Below are 23,789 nucleotides of genomic sequence, written 5' to 3' on the forward strand. Positions count from 1 at the left end.
ACAAGTCCACAACACTCATAACGAAGAGATTAATTAGAATCTTGCATGCGCACTCCTGCTCGTTGGTGCCGGAAAACAAAATCCAGGTCGGAGGGAGTATTAAGGATGATTTAATTAGTTTAATCATGTGCACGCATATCATCAATTCGTGCATTCTTTCCATCTCCGATTTAAAATTTGTGTATGAAAATAATACCTGCTTAAATCCTAAATATACAACCCGTTGGTAAAACCTTTTTTTTTTGGCGGGTTCCTTTGGTAAAACCTTAACCTTTGACCTTGAGAACACTTGCAAAGGCTCACATCTCAATAAGATAAGTCCCTGCAGAATTTCAAGGCTTTTGAAATTTAAATAAGCGGACGAACTATTTACTTAAACTCAAATCACATGAAATTATTCTACTCCTTCCGTCGAACAAAAAATGTCTTAAATTTGTCAAAATTTGGATCTATCTAGACATGACTTAGTGTATAAATACATTTAAATTTTGTCAGATTTGAGACATCCTTTATTATACGGAGAAAGTAACAAAATAACATTAGACTACTGCACCACCAGGCTGCGCGGCACTTGTCACTGCACTCCATCGGTGGTGGCGGTGCCTGCCTGTTCGGTGGCGACGATTAGGGATTGTAGTACCTCCCCAACAGCACGGGATGGATGGGAATTTTCAACGTAACTCTGCCAACATCCCTGTATTTCCTGTAGGCCCTCAGGCTTAGTAGTTTGCAAATTGAACCCAGTTTACATGGACAATTGCGGACAGGTCCAATTAACAATACTAGTATTGACTACTCCCTCCGTACTTGTCGTGATTCTAATGCAATTAAAAGTATATGTGTACAAAAGTAAATATATTCATGTTCAATGCACTTGCTTTTAGCAATTATACTCCAGTTTATTAGATCCATTCAAGTTTAACAATAACAGTCCAGTGATCGGTATGCGTGTGTGAACTACGAAGAGAAAATCCCTCGAAAAAAACTACAAAGAGAAAAGAGACGCTGCAGGATCGAAGTTGCATATACTATTGCTCAGACTCGGAGGAATCGTCTCAAGACCACTTAATCATTTTCAGTCCAAACGTTCCGACAGCCAAGACCCACGGGTAAGTTGCTACAGCTGGTAAGTTCTTGGGCCTATAATTTGAATCTGATGTATTCCCTCTCTTCCTAATTAATTGCTGTCGGACATTTTGTCAAAAAATTCTTGCTATTTTCCGAAATCGTCCTGCAGTCCACGATCTATCAAAACTTTTGCAAAATAATCTGTAATTTTTCGAAATCAACGCGCAGTTCACATTCAATTGAAGATGTGTACGGCAGGTTGATTTCGTAAATTTAATAGAAGTTTTCTGCAGAATGGCCAGCACCAATTAATTAGAAACGGAGTATATTACTGCAGTATTCCAAGGACACAATTGGCACTACAGTGGAGGCACTTACGTACCAATCTGACCATGATTCACAACTCACAAACCAACTCAACATGAAAAGCAAAAGCGGAATGGATCACAGTTGAACGAAAGAACTACGCAAGAACGAGGAAAAGCATCTGAAAACACGTCAGAGGAATAATTAACTGCGACAAAAACATCAACTACTTAACGGAACATTCAGCTAAATGGATGACACTAAAACTTGTTAGTTAAACCATCAAGGTTCCACTTAACTGCGACAAAAGGAACACTAACAGGAACATCCTACCGCTTAGCCTCTACTTGTGGCGATGCAAGAACCTGAGCAGGTTTCATTCAAGCACGCACGCATAGACGCTGGAAGGTCTACCAAGGCTGAGGCAAGAGTCCAGTTACTTCCCAACATAGCTGCTGGTATGCTGCCACTTCAGAGAGAACAGCTCAAGGCCTGCCATTACGACACATCATGTCGGAATGAGCTAAGGGGCAACTTGGCAACCTCACTTTGCTGTTGTCTGGCCAAGACCTGAACCTATCATCTCCGTTCGCATTGCAACTACCAGAGCACCTTCACTTCGCATCTCATTGATGAGTTGCTCGAGTCGTGGCATTTGTCCAGCTATGAAACCAAACAGTGCTCCTATCGGAGCACCAAAGCATGGGTCGATCTGTCCACCGGTTGCAGTCATTGCGGCAGGCATGGTAGGAGTTGGTGAAGGGGGGGCTGTGCCTTCAGCAAGTTCTGGTGTGTTGGGTCGAGCAGATGAGGCAGTCTGTTCCTGCTCTGTAACTTGCGTCTCGGCTTCTTCGGGAGCTTCAAGTCCACCGCGCATGTTTAACCCTGCCACCAGGTGACCTTCTCTTCTCAGAGAGGCATGCTTCTCTTCCTCCCGTGCACGACGGCCTATGCCATGTTGTTCTTCATGCAGTGTGGGTGTGGCAACCTTATCTTCTCTGCGCTTGAATACTGCCCACAGGTATGGTTTCCCTTTGAAGGCTGCAATGGACAAGACAACACTGTAAGTCAGTAGATTGGGGTAATGAAAAGAAAACACTTAGTTACTGCTTTAGGAGAAATTGAATTATTTATAAACGATGATTAGTATGCCAGGCTATATTTGAATAACAGCGCTGCTAGATTCGGGTAACAGAAATTATGCACGTCATCATCTTCTGTTACAAAAATACTTCCAAGAAAGGACAGAGTGTATACTTTGGTGTCGCTTAGGCAGTAGAATAGAAGGAAATATCAGCATCTCTGCTTCCCCAACAACAGCTCGTAAGACCATGTCATTATCCATAACTTCCCTAACTAGATTGTCCAAGTCTGCATCTTGCCTGGGAACCAGCAAGATTAGATTCCAAACTGATAAAAAGATAAAAATGATGCAAATTAAGGTCAAATGGTAAGCAAGATACCTCATTTCATGGGGCAAGAAATACAACGCAATGCTATCATCAGTGGGTCCTAACGCTTCGAAGCTTTTAGGCCAAGCCTCCAACCTAGAAAGCTTTGTCACTTCAACCCGCGGCTGCAATGATCTTGAAATTTTCCACACCTTGTCACAGTGTTTTACTGACAAATGTGCTGCCAATGGCACATACTTATTGCCTATCTTAAAGACACCACTGTTGAATAAACAACAAAAAGCTTAGCATATAGAGAGTACCAAGTAAACTTCAAAGACTGGAAGAAAAGAATATTTCTACCTCCAAATGGGTTCATCAATTGGGAGGTCACTATACGGTTGCAACTTGAAAGATTCTGAAACGAATGTATTTTTGACCTCGGTACTCTTCAAGACAGTAGTTTGTGTGGTCAATGGAGCAGTTCCGCCTTCAATACCCCCAAGATTTTGATCAGCATCATCATCGTTGTCATCATCATCATTAGATATGTACCTTCTAGTTCTCTTCACCGGCTTACAATTCTCTGCTTCTACACTATCACGATCTTCATGCAGTTCGGTCCTCATCATCAGTGTCTCAAGCTCCTCTTCCGACAACGGTTCAATCCTCTTTCTCCTAGACTTGAAAGATTCTGAAACGAATGAATTTGAGACCTCGGTACTCTTCAAGACAGTAGTTTGTGTGGTCAATGGAGCAGTTCCGCCTTGAACACCCACAAGATTTTGATCGGCATCATCATCGTCATCATCATCATCATTACATATGTACCTTCTAGTTCTCTTCACCTGCTTGCGATTCTCTGCTTCTACACTATCACGATCTTCATGCGGTTCGGTCCTCATCATCGATGTCTCAAGCTCCTCTTCCGACAACGGTTCAATCCTCTTTCTCCTAGACTTGAAAGATTCTGAAACGAATGAATTTGAGACCTCGATACTCTTCAAGACAATAGTTTGTGTGGTCAATGGAGCAGTTCCACCTTCAACACCCACAAGATTTTGATCAACATCTTCATCGTCATCATCATTACATATGTACCTTCTAGTTCTCTTTACCGGCTTACAATTCAACGCTTCTTCACTATCATGATCTTCATGCGGTTCAGTCCTCATCTTCAGTGTCTCAAGCTCCTCTTCCGACAACGGTTCAGTCCTCTTTCTCTTAAACTTGTCATCACGCTTTGATTTTGTATTCAACTCCATGTTATTGCCCATGGATGATGCCTTCACCGTCTGGTGAGTTGACAAATCTTTGCCAATTTTAGGGAAAGAATTATCCCCCAAGTTGCGCCGATGAGTTTGTATGACTTGATCTTCTTTCCGAGCATGAACGCTCGGCATTTGTCCGGCATTGCGTGAGTTCCGAACCATTAAAGAGGGATGCAATTTTTTTGGAATATTAGATTTGGAATTTGAGCCATCCTTCGACCCTGCGCAGGCAAGCTTTTCTGACTTTCTCGAGGAAAATCCATCCCTATGTTGACATGGCCGAGACCTCTCATTATCCTTCGGTTGAGAAACCATGCCATCGTTTGGCCTTGGGAAAGATGGCCTAGGCACCTTGGTATTCCTTGGCGTGGGGACTCTTCCATTGTCCAGGCTCGAGGAAGAGGGCCTAGGATTCTCAATACTCTTGTGTGAACAGGTCGGAGCTTTGTTTAACCTTGAGGATAACTCCGTATTCTTTCGCAAAGAAACTGCACGATCGTTCGATCCTCGAGAAGAGGCCCTACGGCTCTCAATGTTATTCGATGGAGAGGCTCCAACATTGTCTGGCTTAGAGGAAGACGATCGAGGCTTGTCGATGCAACTTTGTGGAGAAACCATAACGTTGTGAAGCCTTGAGGAAGAGGGCACTGGTCGTCGTGTCTGCACTACTACCCTAGTGTTATCTGGTAGCGATACCCCATAAAACTCTTGCATTCTCTTCTTCTCTTTCAGACACTACTTCCACAATTTAGTTTTCTTTTGTGCATGGCTTGCGCAAGCTTGCACCAAATGCACAACCATAATTCTGTCTTCGGTTTCCCATCTTGGGATATGACTCTTTGAGACAGGTGACAAATTACGAACGCCAAACACTATCGCACCCAAGCAATATCTACATAGAACACAAGCGCAATCACTATAAAGAAAATTATATTTAATAAGTTACTGATAGATGCAATTTTATAGGAACACCATTTAATCAAAGCAATAGGTTGGATAAATCTAGGAATAATTTAAAACAAAATAGCCTTCCTAAAGCACAAAAATAGAAATATTTCAAACTTCCAAAGGGTATGGATGATATTTTGAAACGAATGAAGTATTACATTTCTCCTTGACGGCCTCATGAGATGTTTGGTTTAAGGCTAACGATACTAAGCAAGGCATAGCAGGAAAATTAGAAGTTGGTAAAAGATACTGCCACCCTTGGTAAAAATTTCTAGTCATGTGCGCCCTCATGTGATTGATCCTTGAGCAAACCCAACACTTTGCACAAAGAATGACGCCCACGCATTCTGAGGTACACCCTTTAAACGTCTATTTGACCAATAATACGTACATTATGTGTTATAAATTTGATAAGATTGATGACTACTCTTAGTCAGATTGAGTCAACTAGGTACTCCCAGGTGTAGTTACTCCCACGTTGAGTATACAACCAACGGTACTATATATACTATATCAATTCCAAGGTACTTCAAAGCGAACTATGATATCATATTTACTGTATTTTTGAAATACCTTCATAATATACATATGATTTTTTTTGCACATTGGCATGTACTTACTGTATTTTAGAACTACCTTCATATTTATACATCTAATAGAGTACGTTAAAAAAGGGCATATTCTACATAATACTACCTATATTCTACATACTACATACTCCCACTTGTTTTATATACTACCTGATTTGCGTGAAAGGTATGTGGGAGTAACTACACCCGACAATACAAAAAAAAAATTGTCCTATATACACACACATTACCATTATATCATAAAAATGAAAAACATTAAGATTACTAATAAAATATATACATGTAGATAAAACTATCAAAATATTACCACCGAACCTACATTTGTTCCTCAATTTGACCATATACCCAGAAATTAATCTTACCCAATTTAAATACTATCTCCATCCGCTTTTATAAGCATGCAAGTGTTCCAAGATCACCCATTTAACTAGTTATTTTGCTAGTCATATATACATGTATATTCAAAATGAACTACAGTATATTTTTTATGTCATATAATTTATATTTTACTAGTCATTGATCTAAATAAGAATTCATGCCAAACTATGACACATCAAATTAATCTAAATAAGAATTCTAACAAATTCTTCATTAAGGGCTATCACAAATGGTGTTCTTTATAAAGGTTCCAACCTCAAACCTCACATAGTGACTTGTGTGATTTGATTTCAAAATGTGATTTAAGAGACATCATAAAAAACTGAAAATTAAGAATCCTCTAGAAACTATTCTAATTGGTATTGCATTCGATTGAATTGTGCAAATGCAAATGAAAATAACATTACATCTGTAAAAATCCATATTTCAAAAAGAAACATTACTGACTCTTGAAGATCAAATTTTACAATCGGTGGAGCGACGTCTTGCTTTCTTCCCACTGTTGAGGAAATTGAACAGGTAGCTGCTCAGTTGGATGGCGAGTACGGCATTAATAAGCTAATGGGTCGATTAATCAATTTACCGCATATTCAATGACCCTCGGAGCAGGGATGAATTGGCCGGTTAACAGGGTTTCTTCCCCTCACTCTTGCTTCAGACATGACATATCCTGTCCCATCACTCTCAGATCCATTAGCTACTATGTAACATTACAGTATCGGCCGCGAACCTTACCGACACCCACCGATCAACAATCCAAAAGTATAATATGTACCCATGCACTATACTTTTGAACAGATGGGGCCACGATCGAAAGCAAAAGTTGCACCTTGGCACTAGCATTTTGAAGAGATGGCTCCCCAAATACAGAACACGAAATGCACCTCAACACAATCCTTTCAACAAAGAGCGCCACAATGCTTAGTGAGACCAAACGAACACAACACATTTTTGTGGTCACCATGATTTTTGAGTCGCCAAGTTAAGTTGAGTCGTCCCCGACCCAAGTCAAACCTAGTAATAGGGTTTTTTTTACAGAGAGCATTACAGGAGGGGGGGCTGCAGTACAAGGAAAGCTTGAAGTAGAGGTCAGGGTGGCGAGGGACCAAAGCAGTGGTAGGCTGCAATGCAGAGCCCTCGCGAGTGGCTTTGAGGATGACAACATTAGGAGTCTATGTCGAATATTAGGGACTTCGTAACCGTAGGTGTTTGCATGGCTGGCCCATAAGGCCCGTTAAAAAACCTTAACTTTCGTTAGGCCATCCGGACCGTCAACACCTCTAGGAGGTGCCCAGACCGTCAGGTTGGAAGTCTTGCAAGGAAAATCCCAGAGCAGCCGCCACAGCTTTCCTCCCCTCCTCTTCTCTATCCCCCTCACACCAATGGCGGAGCAGATCGAATGTCGATTTCTAGCCGAAGAAGATTCCTTGCCTGCTGCCTAAACCATCTCGCCCCAAAATTTCCTGTCGCAAGGCTCGAGCGTTCCCCGTCGCGCGGCTAGTCGGCCAGGCAACAAGTCGTGCGACTTTGTCCGCTAGTCGAGTCGCAACAGCAAGCGGAAATCGCTGCCCCGGCTAGGGGACTAGCCGGCCACTCAAAAACCATGGCTGTCACAACAACTTCCCAAGGCGGCAAGGCCTGGTACTCTGGCAACAGCAAGAAGCAGTGTGTTGGCCTCAACCATGAGAGCGCTTGGGAGGCAAGACCATCAGTAGAACTTGAATCAGAAAAATCATCTGTGTACGCCTATCCGATCCAATCTCAACAGTAAACTACTGCCTACAATAGATCCACACCAGCTTGATCTCTTGCGGCAGTTGATGTCGTTCACCGGCTCATCCCAGGCGGGATTAACCGACGGAAATTAATCCTTGCCGAACTCAAAAACGAAGAGTAAAATCAACTAGCAGATCCAGTAAATCAAGCACTGAACCAATCAAAACAGAGCTTTAGCACAAGCAAGCACATGCACATATCAGAGAAGGAACAGATGCATGCGATAGGAGCATAAATCTTGCAAAGAATATGCAACATATATAGGAGTAAAGGCGCAAACCTAACGTCCAGCTACTCTGCTCTGGAAATGAACAAACCGGGATGGAGGCCTCGCGCTAGATCGGAACCGCAGCCTCACGAACAACCGAGAATCCAGGTCGTTCCACGGAAAGACGAACGAACTCGCCGGCGCTTGTTGTCGAGCCCCACCCGCCGACGCGAACTGTTGCTGGGCAAACCCCAGGGAGAGCAGAACCCCAGGGGGAAGCTGCAGCAGAGGAGGAAGTCGATACGTGGCAAAAGAAACCGAAGAGCACAGGTCCCCTGGCCGCTTTATTTTGTAAGGGGGGCTCGTGGCGCATCGGGAGACCGGAGTCATGAAGAGGGAATGAAGGAAACCGATGGGCGGAGCAAACGTAAACGGCAAGGATATCTCTTCGTGTCGATCAGTTTCCATCCCAGAGCGAATTCCGGGCGAAGATCGTGCTGGCCGTTTGGTCGATATTTATCGTCGTGGCCTACCTGCGCCTGCGCGGGGCGCACGACATGTATTCTATTTGTACATTGGGGGCTCCTGCACGCCCGTTTTTGGTTTTACTAACGTGGCTGCACTTCAAAACAAATTTTAGCATACATACGGGAGTAGTCCAGAGTTTTAACGGGACGTAGTCCAGAGACGTTTGTTGAACATGCATTCATATCATCACGTCGTGCATTGGTTTTAACTCAAGATGGCAATGGGACCCGAAATACGAAAACCCGCGGGTTTTTACTCCATCAGTGGACGGGATCAAGTTCAATCCCCACGGGTTTGTTCATGGGTCAAAAGTGAAACCCAGCGGGTTTCATGGGTTCAAACCCGGTCCAGCACTCCATGAATCCGGTACCCGTGAAACCCACGAAAACTCAATATGACTCATAAAAATGACCTAATACAGTCCATATTTCTACCCAAAATGGTGTTGTTATATGTGTGAAATGGTGCCCTTACATATGAGAACTATATATGATGTTGTCACATGTGTGAAATGGTGCCTAAATTATATTATTTTCTCTTATTTCAATGCTGAAAGGGGTTGTTTTTCATTCATGTTGCTGCCGCAACTTTGGCTTGATGCTGAAATGCTGGTGGGTTCGGGTTTCCCGACGGGGACAAAAAACCCGATGGTGACGGACTGGGAGAAAACTGAAACCCATGATCGAGGACGGGACGGGTCTGGGACGAGGGTCGAGGGGACGGATTTGGGCAGCCACTGCCCGGCGGGTTTCGTCCCGTTGCCATCCGAAGTTTTAACTCTAATTTGGGCTGCTCAGGGGGAAAGGTGGGTTGCTGGGCTGCTGGTTGGGGTGCCACTGGGCTGCACAGGTGGCTGGCTGGGCTGGGCTTGCTCAGGCCCAAAGGAGAGGGGGGTTTGGGACGCCTAGGGTTCGGGGAGGAGATTGGGAACAAGTGAACAACTGAACAAGGGGGTCGGGGAACGGTAGCTCATCCGAATGGGAGAACAGCAGTGGCGGCGGCGGCGGCGGTTCTGCTCGCTGGCGGCGGCCGGTGCAGGGGCGTGCTACGGGACATGGGTAAAGGGAGGCGACGGGAAAAAATGGAGTGCTCACCGAGGGCTCGAGACTCGAGAGGGAGGCGAAGTTCGGGGACGAGGCGGAGCAGTGCGGCGGCGGCTTGGCGGTGGTCGTAGCCGGAGGCGGGGAAGAAGGAGTCGAAGCCGAGCATGTAAGATAAATCCTGAGCATCCACGTCGTGTGTTTGTTAGGCGGTGCGGTTAAGGCCTGCATAGTCGGCCGCCGTCGTAGTATACGTTTTGGTTTTGGCTTTGGCTTTGTTAGTCGGTTGTTAGGCTGTCAGGCGGTTCCTACTGCCTATAAGTATGCTGTCCTAGTCTTGTAACAAGTAACGAAAAAATAGAATATCAGTTGCGTTCCTTGCTGTCCCTTTCACGAGAGAATAGTGAGGGTGAAAGCGACGGGTTCTGGCCATCAATTGGTATCAGAGCTACGGTGAGCTCTGGACGCGATGGCCGGTAGTCATGATCGTTCACGCGAGCGATCAGCTGCTGGCTCAAGATCCGCGTCGCAACGGCCGAGAGGCCGGAGCCCTGGAGCGAGGCGCAACGACGGTCGCCAAATCATCGTCCAGGAGCGGGTGGTCAGCGGCGTCGGGGGAGGCACGATCGTCTACCCTGAGCTGACCTCGACGAATTATGTGGAGTGGGCGCAGGTTATGAAAGTTAACTTGCGTGCACAACGCTTGTGGAGCGCCATCGACGTCGACGACGACGACGAAGTCCCAGAGGACACCGACATGGGGGCCCTGGCAGCTCTCATCCGGGCTGTCCCACCGGAGATGAAGGGCATCATAGCCTCCAAGGACACCGCCAAGGAGGGGTGGGATGCCATAAAGATGATGCGGCTCGGCGTGGAGCGCGTGCGGGAGGCAGCGGCGGAACGGCTCCGACGTCAACTCGAACGATTCGCCTTCAACGATGGCGAGTCCCTTGACTCCTTCGGCATGCGGCTGAGCAACCACGTCAACCACATGGCCACACTCGGAGAACCAGTCGCGACGGTGATGGTGGTAAGAAAATTCCTCAGCTGCGTTCCTGAAAAATACATGCAAATTGCCATATCGATCGAGACGCTTCTCGACTTAAAGACGTTGTCGCTTGAAGAACTGATCGGGCGGCTACGGGCAACTGAGGATCGGTACGCCCTCGGCGGCAGCACGTCTAGTGCCGCCGGAGGACAACTCTTGCTCACCGAGGAGGAGTGGGAGACGCGCCGCAAGCAGCGGCAAACGGGCCGAGGGAGTGGCCACGGCCAGAGCATGGGCGGCATGGGCCACGCCCAGAACGCGAGCGGAAACGGGAGGGGCAAGGCGCCGAAGCAAGGCACGCCCGCGACGCCAGCGGGAACATCGACATGTCTAAGGTAAAATGCTATAATTGTAACAAAATGGGGCATTTTTCTAAGCACTGCAAGGAGCCGCGGAAGGAGCGTAAAGGGCAGCAGCAGCAGGTGAACCTGGCAAAGGCCAACGGCGACGAACCTACGCTGATGCTGGCGCGGGCGTGCACCAGCGACGATGAACCCACCCTGCTCATGGCGCGTGTCGACGCGCCACCGCAGGACACGACGGGTGCCGACGAGTTCGTGCATCTTGTCGAGGAACGCGTGCACCTCACGAGGGAGGGACACGACAACGACTGGTTCCTCGACACCGGCGCAAGCAACCACATGACCGGGCACAAGGAGGTGTTCGCGGAGTTGAACGCCGGCGTGGGCGGCACCGTCAAGTTCGGTGACGGGTCCCTCGTGCAGATCGAAGGGCGCGGCACCGTCATCTTCGCCTGCAAGAACGGCGAACATCGCGCCATGACGTACGTCTACTACATTCCTAGGCTCAAGAGTAACATCGTGAGCTTGGGGCAACTCGACGAGAATGGGTGTTCGACACTCATTGAGGATGGCTTCCTCCAGCTGCGCGACCGCAAGCGTCGGCTGCTGGCGAGGGTGAGGCGCGGACGCAACCGCCTCTACGTGGTGACGCTCGACATCGCACAGCCCGTGTGTCTCGCTGCACGCCGCGGCGACGACGCGTGGTGTTGGCATGCGCGCTATGGGCATCTCAACTTCGAGTCGCTGCGCAAGCTGGCGAGCCACGGCATGGTACGTGGCATGCCGCAGATCGAACACGTGAACCAGATCTGTGATAGCTGCTTGGCAGGGAAGCAGCGACGTACCCCTTTTCCGCAGGTTGCCAAGTACCGTGCACAGAAGCTACTCGAACTCGTGCATGGCGACATCTGCGGCGCCATCAAGCCGGCGACGCCCGCCGGCAACAGCTACTTCCTGCTACTCGTCGACGACTACAGCAGATACATGTGGTTGACGCTGCTGAAACACAAGGACGAGGCAGCTCAGGCGATTCAGCGATTCAAGGCGCGCACCGAGATCGAGTCCGGGAATAAGCTTGGCATGCTCCGGACCGATCGCGGTGGCGAGTTCACGGCACACACGTTCGCGGCGTACTGCGCCGATCAGGGAGTGGCACGGCAGCTGACGGCGCCGTACTCTCCCCAGCAGAATGGCGTCGTGGAGCGTCGAAACCAGTCCGTGGTGTCCACGGCGCGCAGCCTGCTGAAGGCCAAGGGCATGCCGGGGCGGTTCTGGGGAGAGGCAGTGACCACCACGGTCTACCTCCTCAATCGCTCACCAACGAAGAGCCTCGACGACAAGACGCCGTTTGAGGTATGGCATGGGTTTACTCCTAATGTGCAGTACCTATGTACTTTTGGTTGTGTTGCCCATGTCAAACCGACGAAGCCGCACCAAAGCAAGCTTGAAGATCGCAGCAAACCGATGGTCTTCATCGGCTACGAGCAAGGATCGGCGGCCTACCGATGCTACGATCCGGTGCGCGATCGGGTGCACGTCACCCGTGACGTCGTGTTCGACGAAGGAGCACGATGGGACTGGGAGCATGGCAAGAACGACCATACCCCCGGCTGGTTCACAGTGGAGTTTAACTCCATGCTCCTACCAGGCTCTGCCGTGACAGCATCCACAGCCGAAACAGCTGCCGCGACGGAGTCTCCAGCTCCTGCTATGCCTACTGCGGCAGGATTTCCTGCCAATTCTGCTGCCGCGACAGGACCGGCTGCCTCACCTGCCTCGACAGCAACAAAACAAGCTGATTCGACTATCGCGACAGAGGTCGAGCACCCGATGGTAACACGGGCGAGGGCTGGTATCTTCCAGCCCAACCGGAGTCTGGCTGACTACGTGGTCAGTCACGACGACGATGATGACGACGTGCTGCAGCTAGCGGACGTCGACGAGCCTCGCACGTACAACGAGGCCTCGGACGATGTGAATTGGAAGAAGGCGATGGAGGACGAGATCGACTCCATCAACGATAACCACACTTGGCACCTTGTTGATTTGCCTGCAGGACAACGACCAATAGGCCTCAAGTGGGTGTTCAAGCTGAAGCGCGACGCGTCGGGCAACGTATTCAAGCACGCAAAGGGCTCCGTCCAGCGGCACGGAGTGGACTTCGATGAAGTGTTCGCCCCTGTCGCACGCCTGGAGTCAGTGCGGCTACTCCTGGCACTGGCGGCGCATGAAGCTTGGTCCGTGCATCACATGGACGTCAAAAGCGCCTTCCTTAACGGTGAGCTGCAGGAGGAGGTGTACGTGAGCCAACCTCTCGGCTTCGTCGCTCGTGGCGAGGAGCACAAGGCGCTGCGCCTCGACAAGGCACTCTATGGCCTGCGGCAAGCACCGCGGGCGTGGTACGCCAAGCTCGACAGCTCTCTGCTGTCACTTGGCTTCAGTCGCAGCACGGCGGAACACGCCGTGTACGCACGCGGCAACAAAAAGGGGCGCCTGCTGGTCGGTGTATACGTCGACGATCTGATAATCACCGGCAGCGACGAGCATGAGATCGAGCTGTTCAAGGAACAAATGAAGGAGAAGTTTTGCATGAGTGATCTTGGATTACTCAGCTTCTACCTGGGAGTTGAAGTGAAACAAAGCGCCGATGGCATCACTTTGTGCCAGTCGGCGTACGCGGCCAAGATCCTGGATCAGGCCGGCATGACGGGATGCAATCCCTGCACTTTGCCAATGGAGCCACGTTTTAAGCTGAGCAAGACCAGCACAGCTCCACCAACTGACGCCACAGCCTACCGGAGCATTGTGGGCAGCCTCCGGTACTTGGTACACACTCGGCCAGACATCTCCTACTCAGTGGGGTACGTGAGCCGCTTCATGGAGGCTCCGACGACTGAACATTTGGCCGCTGTGAAGCACATCCTCCGCTACATAGCTGGTATGCTGCACTATGGCTGCATGTACAAGAGGAGAACGAATGAGGCAGCTGTTCTGAATGGTTTCAGTGACAGTGACATGGCGGGCGACGTCGACACCCGCAAGAGCACCACCGGCGTCCTGTTCTTCTTCGGCGAAAGCTTGATCAGCTGGCAGTCGCAGAAACAAAAGGTGGTGGCCCTGTCCTCATGTGAAGCAGAATACATTGCTGCGACGACAGCAGCTTGCCAGGGCATTTGGCTCGCCCGTCTGCGCAGTGATTTAACAAACGAGCAGCCGGGGAGTGTTCTGCTAAAAGTGGACAACAAGTCGGCGATTTCTCTCAGCAAGAACCCCGTTTTCCATGACCGCAGTAAGCACATTGATACAAGGTATCATTTCATCCGTGAGTGTTTGGAAGACGGGAGGGTTGAAGTCCAGTTCATCGGCACTGACGGCCAGCTCGCAGACATACTGACGAAGGCACTTAGCCGTGCTCGTTTTCAGGAGCTTCGAGTTCGAATCGGTGTCAAAGAAATCAAGTAAGTGCTCAGGTTTAGGGAGTGATTTGTAAGATAAATCCTGAGCATCCACGTCGTGTGTTTGTTAGGCGGTGCGGTTAAGGCCTGCATAGTCAGCCGCCGTCGTAGTATACGTTTTGGTTTTGGCTTTGGCTTTGTTAGTCGGTTGTTAGGCTGTCAGGCGGTTTCTACTGCCTATAAGTATGCTGTCCTAGTCTTGTAACAAGTAACGAAAAAATAGAATATCAGTTGGGTTCCTTGCTGTCCCTTTCACGAGAGAATAGTGAGGGTGAAAGCGACGGGTTCTGGCCATCAGAGCAAGCAGAGCGCGAATCGGCCCCCAGAGATGTCCGCCGGACGCGCACTGGCGTGATGGCGTCTCGCCTCTCGGACTCAACGGTGGCTCTGGAAGACTGGAACACCAGGAACGCGAGCGGGAATGGCGGTGGTTCGGTGGCCACGCGGTCACTGGAGACGACGAAGAGAGGAGATGTCCGGTGGAGTTGCGGGAGCCCGAAGAAACTAACGGGAGTGGTGGCTGTGGATAGGGTGGAGCCCCGGCGGAACTCGAAGCTTTTCCTGTGAGGTTTTCTTGCCGTTGTTGAGGGAGAGATGCAGCGGGAGTACTAACAGGCGAGGGCTTGGTGTGTGCAGGAGAAGGCGAGAATTGGCTTTCGGTGTGAATGGGAGGCGGCAAAGTCCTCGGCGTCAGGCGAGCGCAGGCGCACAGTGCAGCGGCAGGGAGCAGGGTGTGGTGCAGTGCGGGGGGCCCAGATGTCTCCAAACGGTGACCATCATCTATGTTATTGCAAAATAGAAATTTCAGGACTGGTAAAAAAAAGGAAATTTCAGGCTGCTTAACATCCACCCCCAAAATGCTTTATAACTCACTTCTATATTTTTCCAATTGTCTAACCCATCCATTGCGCAAAGTCCCATCATAAAAAAAATTCCTTAAGAAGCACCCCCATAATGCTTATGACTCGTCTCTATCTTTTCTCAGATTTCTTACGACTCAGTATTTGCACACATTGAATACGCCTTAAGCCAATAAGGAACTGACCAGCGGGCCCCGCAACTCAAAGAGAGAAAGGGCAGTCCAAATGCACAAGTCAAGACGGTTCCCACGGCCAGCACGTGTCAGAAGAGGTTTGACAAGCAGTGGGCGTCCGTCCAGTCAAAAGCCAACATGCAGCGGCTCCAAATAATTTTGAGAAAAGTCTACGAGGAAAGACTTAGATTTTGAGGCCTAAGGCCCTCTGCATAATGTCAAAAGGCCAAATTTGCAAAGTAGTTTCAATTTAGCGTTGGTGCTAAATTTTAGTTTTGTTGCAATGTATATGATGCCAAATTTACACGTAGACGAAACCCACGGAAGAATAAGTTACCCTAAATAATTTCACCCCATCTATTTTCCTTATCACTTCCTCTTCCCCAACTGCACCTTCCATTCAAATCCTCCACCTAGCACCGTCTCCCCCTGCGCCAGGCACCACCATCATCCACAGCCAGGGCCGCCTCCGCCTCGCTATGCCCCGCGTCTCACATCGTCGGGCAGTTTATGTTGGCACGAGACGTGAGAGGGCAATACCAATTTGTTTATTCTCTAGCAAAATTTAGCACCGGAGCAACGGATGTGCCAAATGCCAAATTTGGCACTGCTATTTGGCATACACTGTGGAGACCCTAACATGGTCCGAAAATTATAAAATTTGACAGGCGTGCTTGAAGTAGTTTTATCTATCTACTTCAAATGTTTCAGCCGTTTCAACCAAAAAATTTAATTTTAATTGATTTTAAATACTTCTTCAAATTCATATAGACTTAAAATAAATCCAATAACTTTGTTCGTAATTTTGATAAAGTTCCCACAAGATCGTATTTGGATTTGCCAAAATGTTTTGTTCCCAAATACATATTCTCATGGGTTCGAAAATAGTTCTATTGTATTCAGATATTTTCAAATGTGGTTCAAGTTAGAGTAATTTGTTGGGCCACTAATTAAATTCCATAGATCTTGGGACTCATTTTATAATTATAGGGGCTTGTGCAAATGTTCTCAAGGTCAAAGGTTGATGTTTTGATATCGTCGTATCCGGGCAGCGGCACCTCAGATCTCGTGGAGGGAGGCGGCGTGGGCAATGTAACACAGTGGACGTCGTAGGATGGAGGCGGTGGCGATAAGGGTTGTAAACGGTGCTCGTTTATCGCCAGAGAGAGAGAGAGGGGGGGGGGGGTTTTATAAATATAGGTTGGTGGTGAGGAACCAGTAGAATAGGAGGCTGTAAATGCAAAACTACAAATCCACCAATCCTGAAGCGTTAGGGCAACTACAAAATAACCAATACAAAAAGTGTCCGTTTTGGTCTGTTTGGGTCACGACTCGAACAAAGCAAAAGATTTTTTCCTGCATTTGTTTGGGTCCGCTGGTGCCCCCGACGCGATCACCTATTTGGTCCATTTTATTGGTCATAAACATGCATGCCGTAGGACAAAGGAACATGAGGACAAAAGAGCAAAAGAAGAACAAACGCACACCAAAGATGATGTCCATCCAGACCAAAACATGGACCAATTTGGGTTGGACACAGGTGGGCGGCCTGAATGGAAATGGGTCTTCCCACTGGAGATGCTCTTAACAGGCCATTTCATTATGGGAGACGTTCTCGGAGAGCCTCCAGCAGATCGCTAAAATGTGGCCTCGTGTAACTGGGCAAACCGTAAGACAATGAGCTCGCCTAATCTTTGTAATACAACATGTATATGTTTTTCAGTGATAAAAACACAAGATAACATTAAAAGGGATCCGCAATCCAATGTCACAATTGATCTACCTGTCAAGAATCAACAACAGAAACTTCACATCTATTCTTACAACGCCATTTTATCAAAAAGGGCCTTACTCATGAAGGGAAGTTGGGAGAGTTCATTGCAGCTCTGGAGGACACTAGTTCAAGATCCATTTTCAGCTCTAAGGATGCGGCTTCCCTGCGATCTTCCTCTTCTCTTTCTTCTCTTTGATCTTTTGTACAAAAAAACCTTTTTACTTAACACAAACCCACTGTACCGGTAGTATGCCACTGGCAAGTGGATCTCCTAAATGCCGTACAATTGTGAGAGGTAGCGACACAGTTAACTGCCTCCCTTCTGCTTGAGGGTAATCTTGTCTCCCAAACTGAGCGCAATTCCTTGGGTCTTGCTCCTTATTCTGATGTAACCACTGAGCTTGCCATCAGCTTGCTTTTCGATGCTTATATTCACCAAAGCATCTTCACCAAACACACTCTTCGCGTAAAGGTTAGCAGCGAGAAAACCACACTCCCCATCAAGCGCAGACCTGATGTCAGGTTATCAATCACAGTTCATCAGTAATCAGATAAGCAACGGAAGGTATGGAGTAAGATAGCAGTCCTTGGCAATGGCAATATCCTAACCAGCTAACCCTCGAGAACTAACCAACTACTCATCTCATCAAAAGCAGGTATTCAAATGCAAGATTTTTTTGTTCTGTTTCACTAACCAAATTAATCATCATTTAGATTAGCTGTGTATAAAACAACAAAAATTGGTGTTCTATTTGTATCTCATGCATGAACAATCTTGGTGCCGCAAAAGGCAGAAGTTATATATTCTTGTAATTTGTGCAGTTTTACTTGGTTCTTAATCATATCAAAGAAGCTCATAATTCATAGTAACCTGCCTAAACTAGAAGCCTTAGCCATGAGCATTGCGAAAAATAGAGAAGTTAGGCTTAGCCTAAGTAAATTAGCCTTCAAACTGGAAAAGGCGGACTGTTAACTGAAGCCTAAACCTCACCTGTTAACCAAATAAGCATTACTGTAATTGATATAGAGTAAATTATTAGCATTCCATTCATGATTATGCATGTAGTGGCGGTCTGTAAATGTCTACATGCCTAAAATAGGTACACAAATACAAAATAAATAACTTATGCAACTATATAATATCAAAGCAAGCACAATTCTTGTCTGAAGATGTAAGAGGTCAACTGTGACAAAAACTTACGGAGGTGTTAGACACTTCATGTTTGTCGACTTGATAACATGATTCAAGAATTCCTTCTCATCTTGAATCACCGTATTGACTGCAACCTGATGAACAAGAAAAAAGCAATAGTTGCAGTCAGAACCTGAAATAAGGAACAAAAATATTCATAACACAATAAAAGGAGCATGACATGACAATTTCAATGCATTCCGTATCAACCCGGTGCAATGACAAAAGTAACTCTAAGAAGACAGCTTTCAAAGCAAAAAATGACAAATAGTCAATCAAACTGAAAATTAAGAAGTTTGATTGAAGGAAATGGTCCAAAAAGAGTAATTATTAAAAATAACAGCTTCAGCTACAGAGATCAGAAGCTGAAAGGCTACAATATTTCAGCAAATAACCAAGAGACTATTTTTTCCACCGTACGTTGACTAGGGAATATAAATACATGATACAGTACAAAGCAGGATAATGACAAATCAATAATAATAATACTCCCTCCGATCCATAAAAAGTTTCGCACATTTTGTACTAAGTTAGTACAAATTTTGTACTAAGTGGGCGACACTTTTTATAGATAGGAGGTAGTAGTGTAGTAGAGCAAACTCAACAATGCTGTTGATGCAGATCAGTTACAATGTTAAATATAAACGATTTTTACAGATAAATTGGCTACATGGAAATAAAACATAAGGTTAAGCAATGTATGCGATCAAGTGGAGGCAAAATACTACTCCCTCCAATCGATATTTCTTGTTGCGGCTTTGTCTAGATATGCATGTAAGAATTAGGAGCAACATAGACTATAAACTTGGAATGGGGAAAATCCTGCGAAAGACGTTGCAGTGACTGCATTGTACAAAGAAGCATGCATATTACCTTGTTTTCCCACTCAAATTCAGCCCACATGTTACGGAAAGTAACATCTGCACATGTAGCAGGTGAGATGTAATCCATGATGTCAATGTGAATATCATTTAGGACAACCACTGATCGCTCCATCACATTAGAAGTCTCGTAAACTATGTTACCAAATATGACTCCAGTCTCTGTTGAAGAAACCTTTATATTAGCACGTATTTGCTTGCTCGATTCAGGAGCCAAAGTGTAGTTCTGAGGGCGATCAACAAGTTTGAGATCTCCCATTGTAGCCAATTCCAAGCACAGGTTCTGAAGTGTCTCCTTTGTACGGTTAATGACAGTAACATCAAGTACAATATCATAATGATGAACTGTCACAAATGCTTCAGCATATACAGGATCACTGAACCCAGTCAACTGAAGAATGCGATTGAGTCTGTTTGCATCATCTGTTTCCTTAGTAAATCCACCAGTTGCAGCCTTCAAATCATCCTGGACCTCATCTTCCAACTCAAGCTGGGTCATGCCCTAGAAAAAAATGCCACATTTTATCAACAGGAGAAACAGGTATAAAATAGTATGTTGGTAAGCTCTGGAAATTAAAAGGTCACCATCCAAGACAATAAATAGTAATGCTTAAGATATTCTCTACTGAAGCATTGCCATATTAACAGTTTAACACTAATAGTAAACCTTCGCCTCGAAGCAACAATATGGTTCATGTCTATTGATCTTAACATGCTCCTAATGATGTTGAAGAAACTGCCAGCTTTTCCTCTACCAAAAGAAGATAAAGTTTCCAGCTAAGGGTAGTAATGTACTACCTTAGCAGCCCTCTTGAAAGATCAAGATAATTTTGACACGTGTACTAGTATTTCAAATCCAACAAATAGACCTAAACCTTTCAAGTTGAAACAAGGCTGGTTACAGCTGACCAATAGCACAGTGTTTGAACATAGATAGGCAAGTACCATCCACTATATTGTGTTGCACACAGAGAAGCATGAACACCTGTTCAATGTTGCATTATAGGACATACACTGATGCTAGTGGAAAACAAAGAACTGGTTACCCAACGCTGACTTCATGGCAGGAAAAAACAGAACAGTTCTCGTTTGAAACAAAGTATTCTTAGAGGTTAGGAGAGAAAGCAAAAATGTTTTAGTTTGTTGCAAGATCATTTTAAGGATCACACAATGTCAACGTGAGTTGCTTTATAGTTGAATAACAAAAATGACATTTCAAAAATGTTTCTTAGAGCAGTTCAAAAATCATTAAGCCTGGAGAAAAGACCAACTCAATACAACATACTCCCTCCATTCAATAATTTTGAACTTAAACGAACGACAAGAATCATGGAACGGAGGTAGTAATGTGCAATAACTTCCGCAACGGCATTAGATTAATAATTCCAAGCACCTAGTCATGCATTTATTGCTCGCTTTATTAGAATGCTTGTGGTGTGGTCTAGGCGCTAACAAGCATTGGCGGAAGAAAAGGTTGCAATTTCCATAGTGCAAAAGCATAATTGATAGGTAGTTTTCTCTTACTCTTCTGCTCTTCAGGTGGTAGAAATCAATAAGATCATCTGGCTGGGCATGAGAGATCTGTGCCTTGGCCTTCATCTCCTCTGTCTCCCTGAATTGCTTCTCAGCAAGCATCTTGGCAAAACTCTGTCTACATGACTGCAGCCAAATCTTTCTCACATCATCACCAGTATTGCAAAGCAACCTCACGCAAAGCACAATCCTGTCATATGAATCATTATCAATTGGCTGGGGAAGGTAGGAGGAAAGCCCGAGCTGCAGAATGGACGTCATGACCAACAAGGCCCCAGTACAAGCTTTGTTTGCTTCAACCTTTGATGGTTGCACCTCCTCTAGCCTCAGTATAAGTTTGGTAAGTGTACAGGCAACAACTGCAGCCAAGAAGAAATCGCCGGAAAGAATGAGTGATCGGAGATTCAGGGTTGATGCTAATGATCCAGGAGTGACTGATGGAGTCGAAATGGCTTCAGTAGCAGCACTCTGTGTGGCATAAGTGCCGTCTGCAAGAACAACCGGCCGTCTCGAAGATACAGTGACAGAGTTCACCATCGGCTGGGTTGGCTTGGTGGAATCAGTTGTCTCCCCTTCCTCCGAGACAGTGAAGAATGGTAGATCCCCAAGGCACTGCTTGATGGTGGCAATGGCACTCTCAACCTCTGATAACGATAGGGAGTACTCTCCAAGAATCCAGAGAGCAATTGAGCAGACACGGGATGCTCGGATCTGATAGAAGGTATCGATCAGCCTCTGGATCATGGACACACGCAGCTTGGGATTGGTCTCAATGATCTCACGCACAAACAACACAACATCAACTGCTGCTGCCACATTAGTGTCACCAAGAAAGTCCATAAGGAGGTGCACCACTGATCCAGCAACCTCTGGGAACTCCACCGCACATGCATGGATGGCCTGCACCAGCATCTGCCGGTACTCGCCACCCTTCTCAAGCTCCCCCGATTGCGTCTTGACCACCTCCTTCTTGAGGTAAAGCACCACCTCCTCGACATTACGGGGAGTGAGCAGATCCAGCACCAAATCCAGTACCTTCCTCTTGACATCTAAGTTCGGGCTGGCAAGTGCACGCAGCACATCCATTACTACATCCACCATCACATCCCGGTGCGATGTGCGCAGCTCATTCAGGCGGTCCAGGAGAATGAGCCTCACATTGTTGTCACTCTGCGATGAGAGCAGCTGGCAGTATGTGTTGGCAGCAGCCCGCACCGCAGTGGGTGCTGAGGAAAGCGACACGAGAGCACCTGCGCACTCATACACAACCGCTGTGCTTGGAGAGGAAAGGAGGGAGATGATGATCTTGATATACCTGCCCTTGTCGGCACGGTTTGGAGAGCGGCAGACCTTTCTGATGAGGTCGACCGCGGCCATCTGCAGGAGATCGGGCCACTCGGTGACACGTTCAGCGTTGGAGAAGAGGTATGCCACGGCACGTTCCTGCCCACAGAGGCAGAGCATGAGGAACGCGTTCCGCCGGGCAGAAGCGTCCTGCTCCGACGCGAGCGCGCGCTCAACGAGCTCAGGGGCATCGGGGATGAGCTGGTCGCCGTGCGGGAGGCGGTAGATCGCCGAGATCGCGGAGAGCGCATGGCGGCGGATGAAGTGGTGGCGGTGCTCGAGATTCTCGAGGATGGAAGGGACGAGCGGCTCGAGCACCTCCGGCTCGGAGAGGCGGCAGAGGAACCGCAGCGTGACGCCGCGGATGTACTCGTTGGGGTGCTGCAGGTTGTTGCGGAGGTTCTGGCAGATGAGGATCATCTCAGGGAGGACGCGGCCGGCTGCGTCGCGCTTGTCAATGATCTCGAGGTAGAGGAGGAGCAGCTTCTGGATGGTGTGGTCCTCGGAGGGGAGGACGTAGCGGACGACGGTGATGAAGAGCTGCGGCAGGGTCTCGCCATTGAGGAGGAGCATGACGGCGCGCTTCATGGCCTCGACCTTGGCCGCGACGTCGCTGCCCTCCAGATCCGCCTTGATCTCGTTGGCCATGGCGGCGGAGCCCTTGTCGAAGTGGACCAGCAGCGTGCACGGCTTGTCCATGGCGCCGGATCTGCCGTGCAGCCGCGCCGGATCTGCGGCGGAGGAGGATCGGGATCTGGGAGGAGAAGGGGGGAGGAAGGGGGAGGTTGTTAATGGGGGGTGAAGAGGCAACAGGCCACCTCACCTTGGACCTTTCCTTCTGTTCTACGGTTTTGGTATTCTATCGTTCATAGCACGAGGAATGTTGTATTCGGGCCTTCGAAATCGAATGGGTCTGACTCCGTTCCAAGTTGACCCCTGGTGGGCATGTTCTCACGCTGAGCGGGGTATGATTTTCTGCCCAAATGAACTGTGGGCCCAAAGATCCAGTTTTAGCAATTTGGACCTACGGACGGCCCCGTTGAAGGCATGACCGGGCCTGTTTTGATTTGATTCTAACAGCTCGTTTTGACAACCAAGAATTCATTTCATTTGATCAAAATGAAATGAAATCCAATTTTTGATAAAATTTTATTTAGTTGAATTTGAATTCCGGGTTGAAAAATCATGTTTGTCTACCACATGGAATTGAAGAGTGAGAAACAATTCTAAAAAAATGATGGCTCTAAAACTAGTTATAGTGTGATTCTATGGAATTTGAGATTGAATTCTTGTGGCTAATTCTGTGCCAACCAAACAAGTTGTTTTTTGGAATTCAAAATGAATTCTACAATTCTATGCCCAAATGATGGGTGCCAAACGAGTTGTAAAGGATTTCGTAGGCTTTTCATTTCAAGACATTTTCTATTCTCAAAGAAAGAAATCTAGACATTTTCTTGTTTCTCAAAAGAGAAACTTTACATCTCAAAAAAATATTCTACAGTCATTCTCTCAAGACGTTTATTTGGTTTGGAATTTGAATTCACAAAAGAATAATATAGGTCACTTTGCAGTCGGATCCAAAGTAAAATTTACATCGAGTCCATTTTTTTGGAACATTTCCTACACCTCTTGCGCAACCAAACAATCTTCAATCATGTGTGTTTCAATTCCTATAGATAAACTCTATGCCATGACATGTAATTCTTTGTTTTCCTTTTTTTCT

General features: G+C 47.2%; 2 protein-coding genes across 3 annotated transcripts; both read right to left on the reverse strand.

Moving 5' to 3' along the window:
- Nucleotides 1-1,490: 1,490 nt before the first annotated feature.
- On the reverse strand, nt 1,491-9,341 carry LOC100822533. 2 transcript variants are annotated; one of them, XM_014898940.2, is made up of 5 exons: nt 8,009-9,341; nt 3,129-4,928; nt 2,838-3,047; nt 2,632-2,756; nt 1,519-2,415 (listed from the first exon to the last, which is right to left on the reverse strand). In XM_014898940.2, the coding sequence occupies exons 2-5, from the start codon at nt 4,748-4,750 to the stop codon at nt 1,919-1,921; spliced, it is 2,454 nt and encodes an 817-aa protein (XP_014754426.1). In that variant the 5' UTR covers nt 4,751-4,928; nt 8,009-9,341; the 3' UTR covers nt 1,519-1,918. The 2 variants fall into 2 exon arrangements, with proteins under 2 accessions (XP_024315383.1, XP_014754426.1); XM_024459615.1 differs by lacking the exon at nt 8,009-9,341 and having other exon boundaries at nt 1,491-2,415; nt 3,129-8,002.
- Nucleotides 9,342-17,012: 7,671 nt separating this feature from the next.
- Nucleotides 17,013-22,935, reverse strand: LOC100839296 (coatomer subunit beta-2). The gene is made up of 4 exons (XM_003567336.4): nt 20,714-22,935; nt 19,182-19,691; nt 18,318-18,403; nt 17,013-17,628 (listed from the first exon to the last, which is right to left on the reverse strand). Exons 1-4 carry the CDS (start codon nt 22,763-22,765, stop codon nt 17,424-17,426), a joined length of 2,853 nt encoding a protein of 950 aa, XP_003567384.1. The 5' UTR covers nt 22,766-22,935; the 3' UTR covers nt 17,013-17,423.
- Nucleotides 22,936-23,789: the final 854 nt, after the last annotated feature.

Source organism: Brachypodium distachyon, chromosome 2, assembly GCF_000005505.3.
Source record: "Brachypodium distachyon strain Bd21 chromosome 2, Brachypodium_distachyon_v3.0, whole genome shotgun sequence".
NCBI classification, from domain to species: Eukaryota; Viridiplantae; Streptophyta; class Magnoliopsida; order Poales; family Poaceae; genus Brachypodium; species Brachypodium distachyon.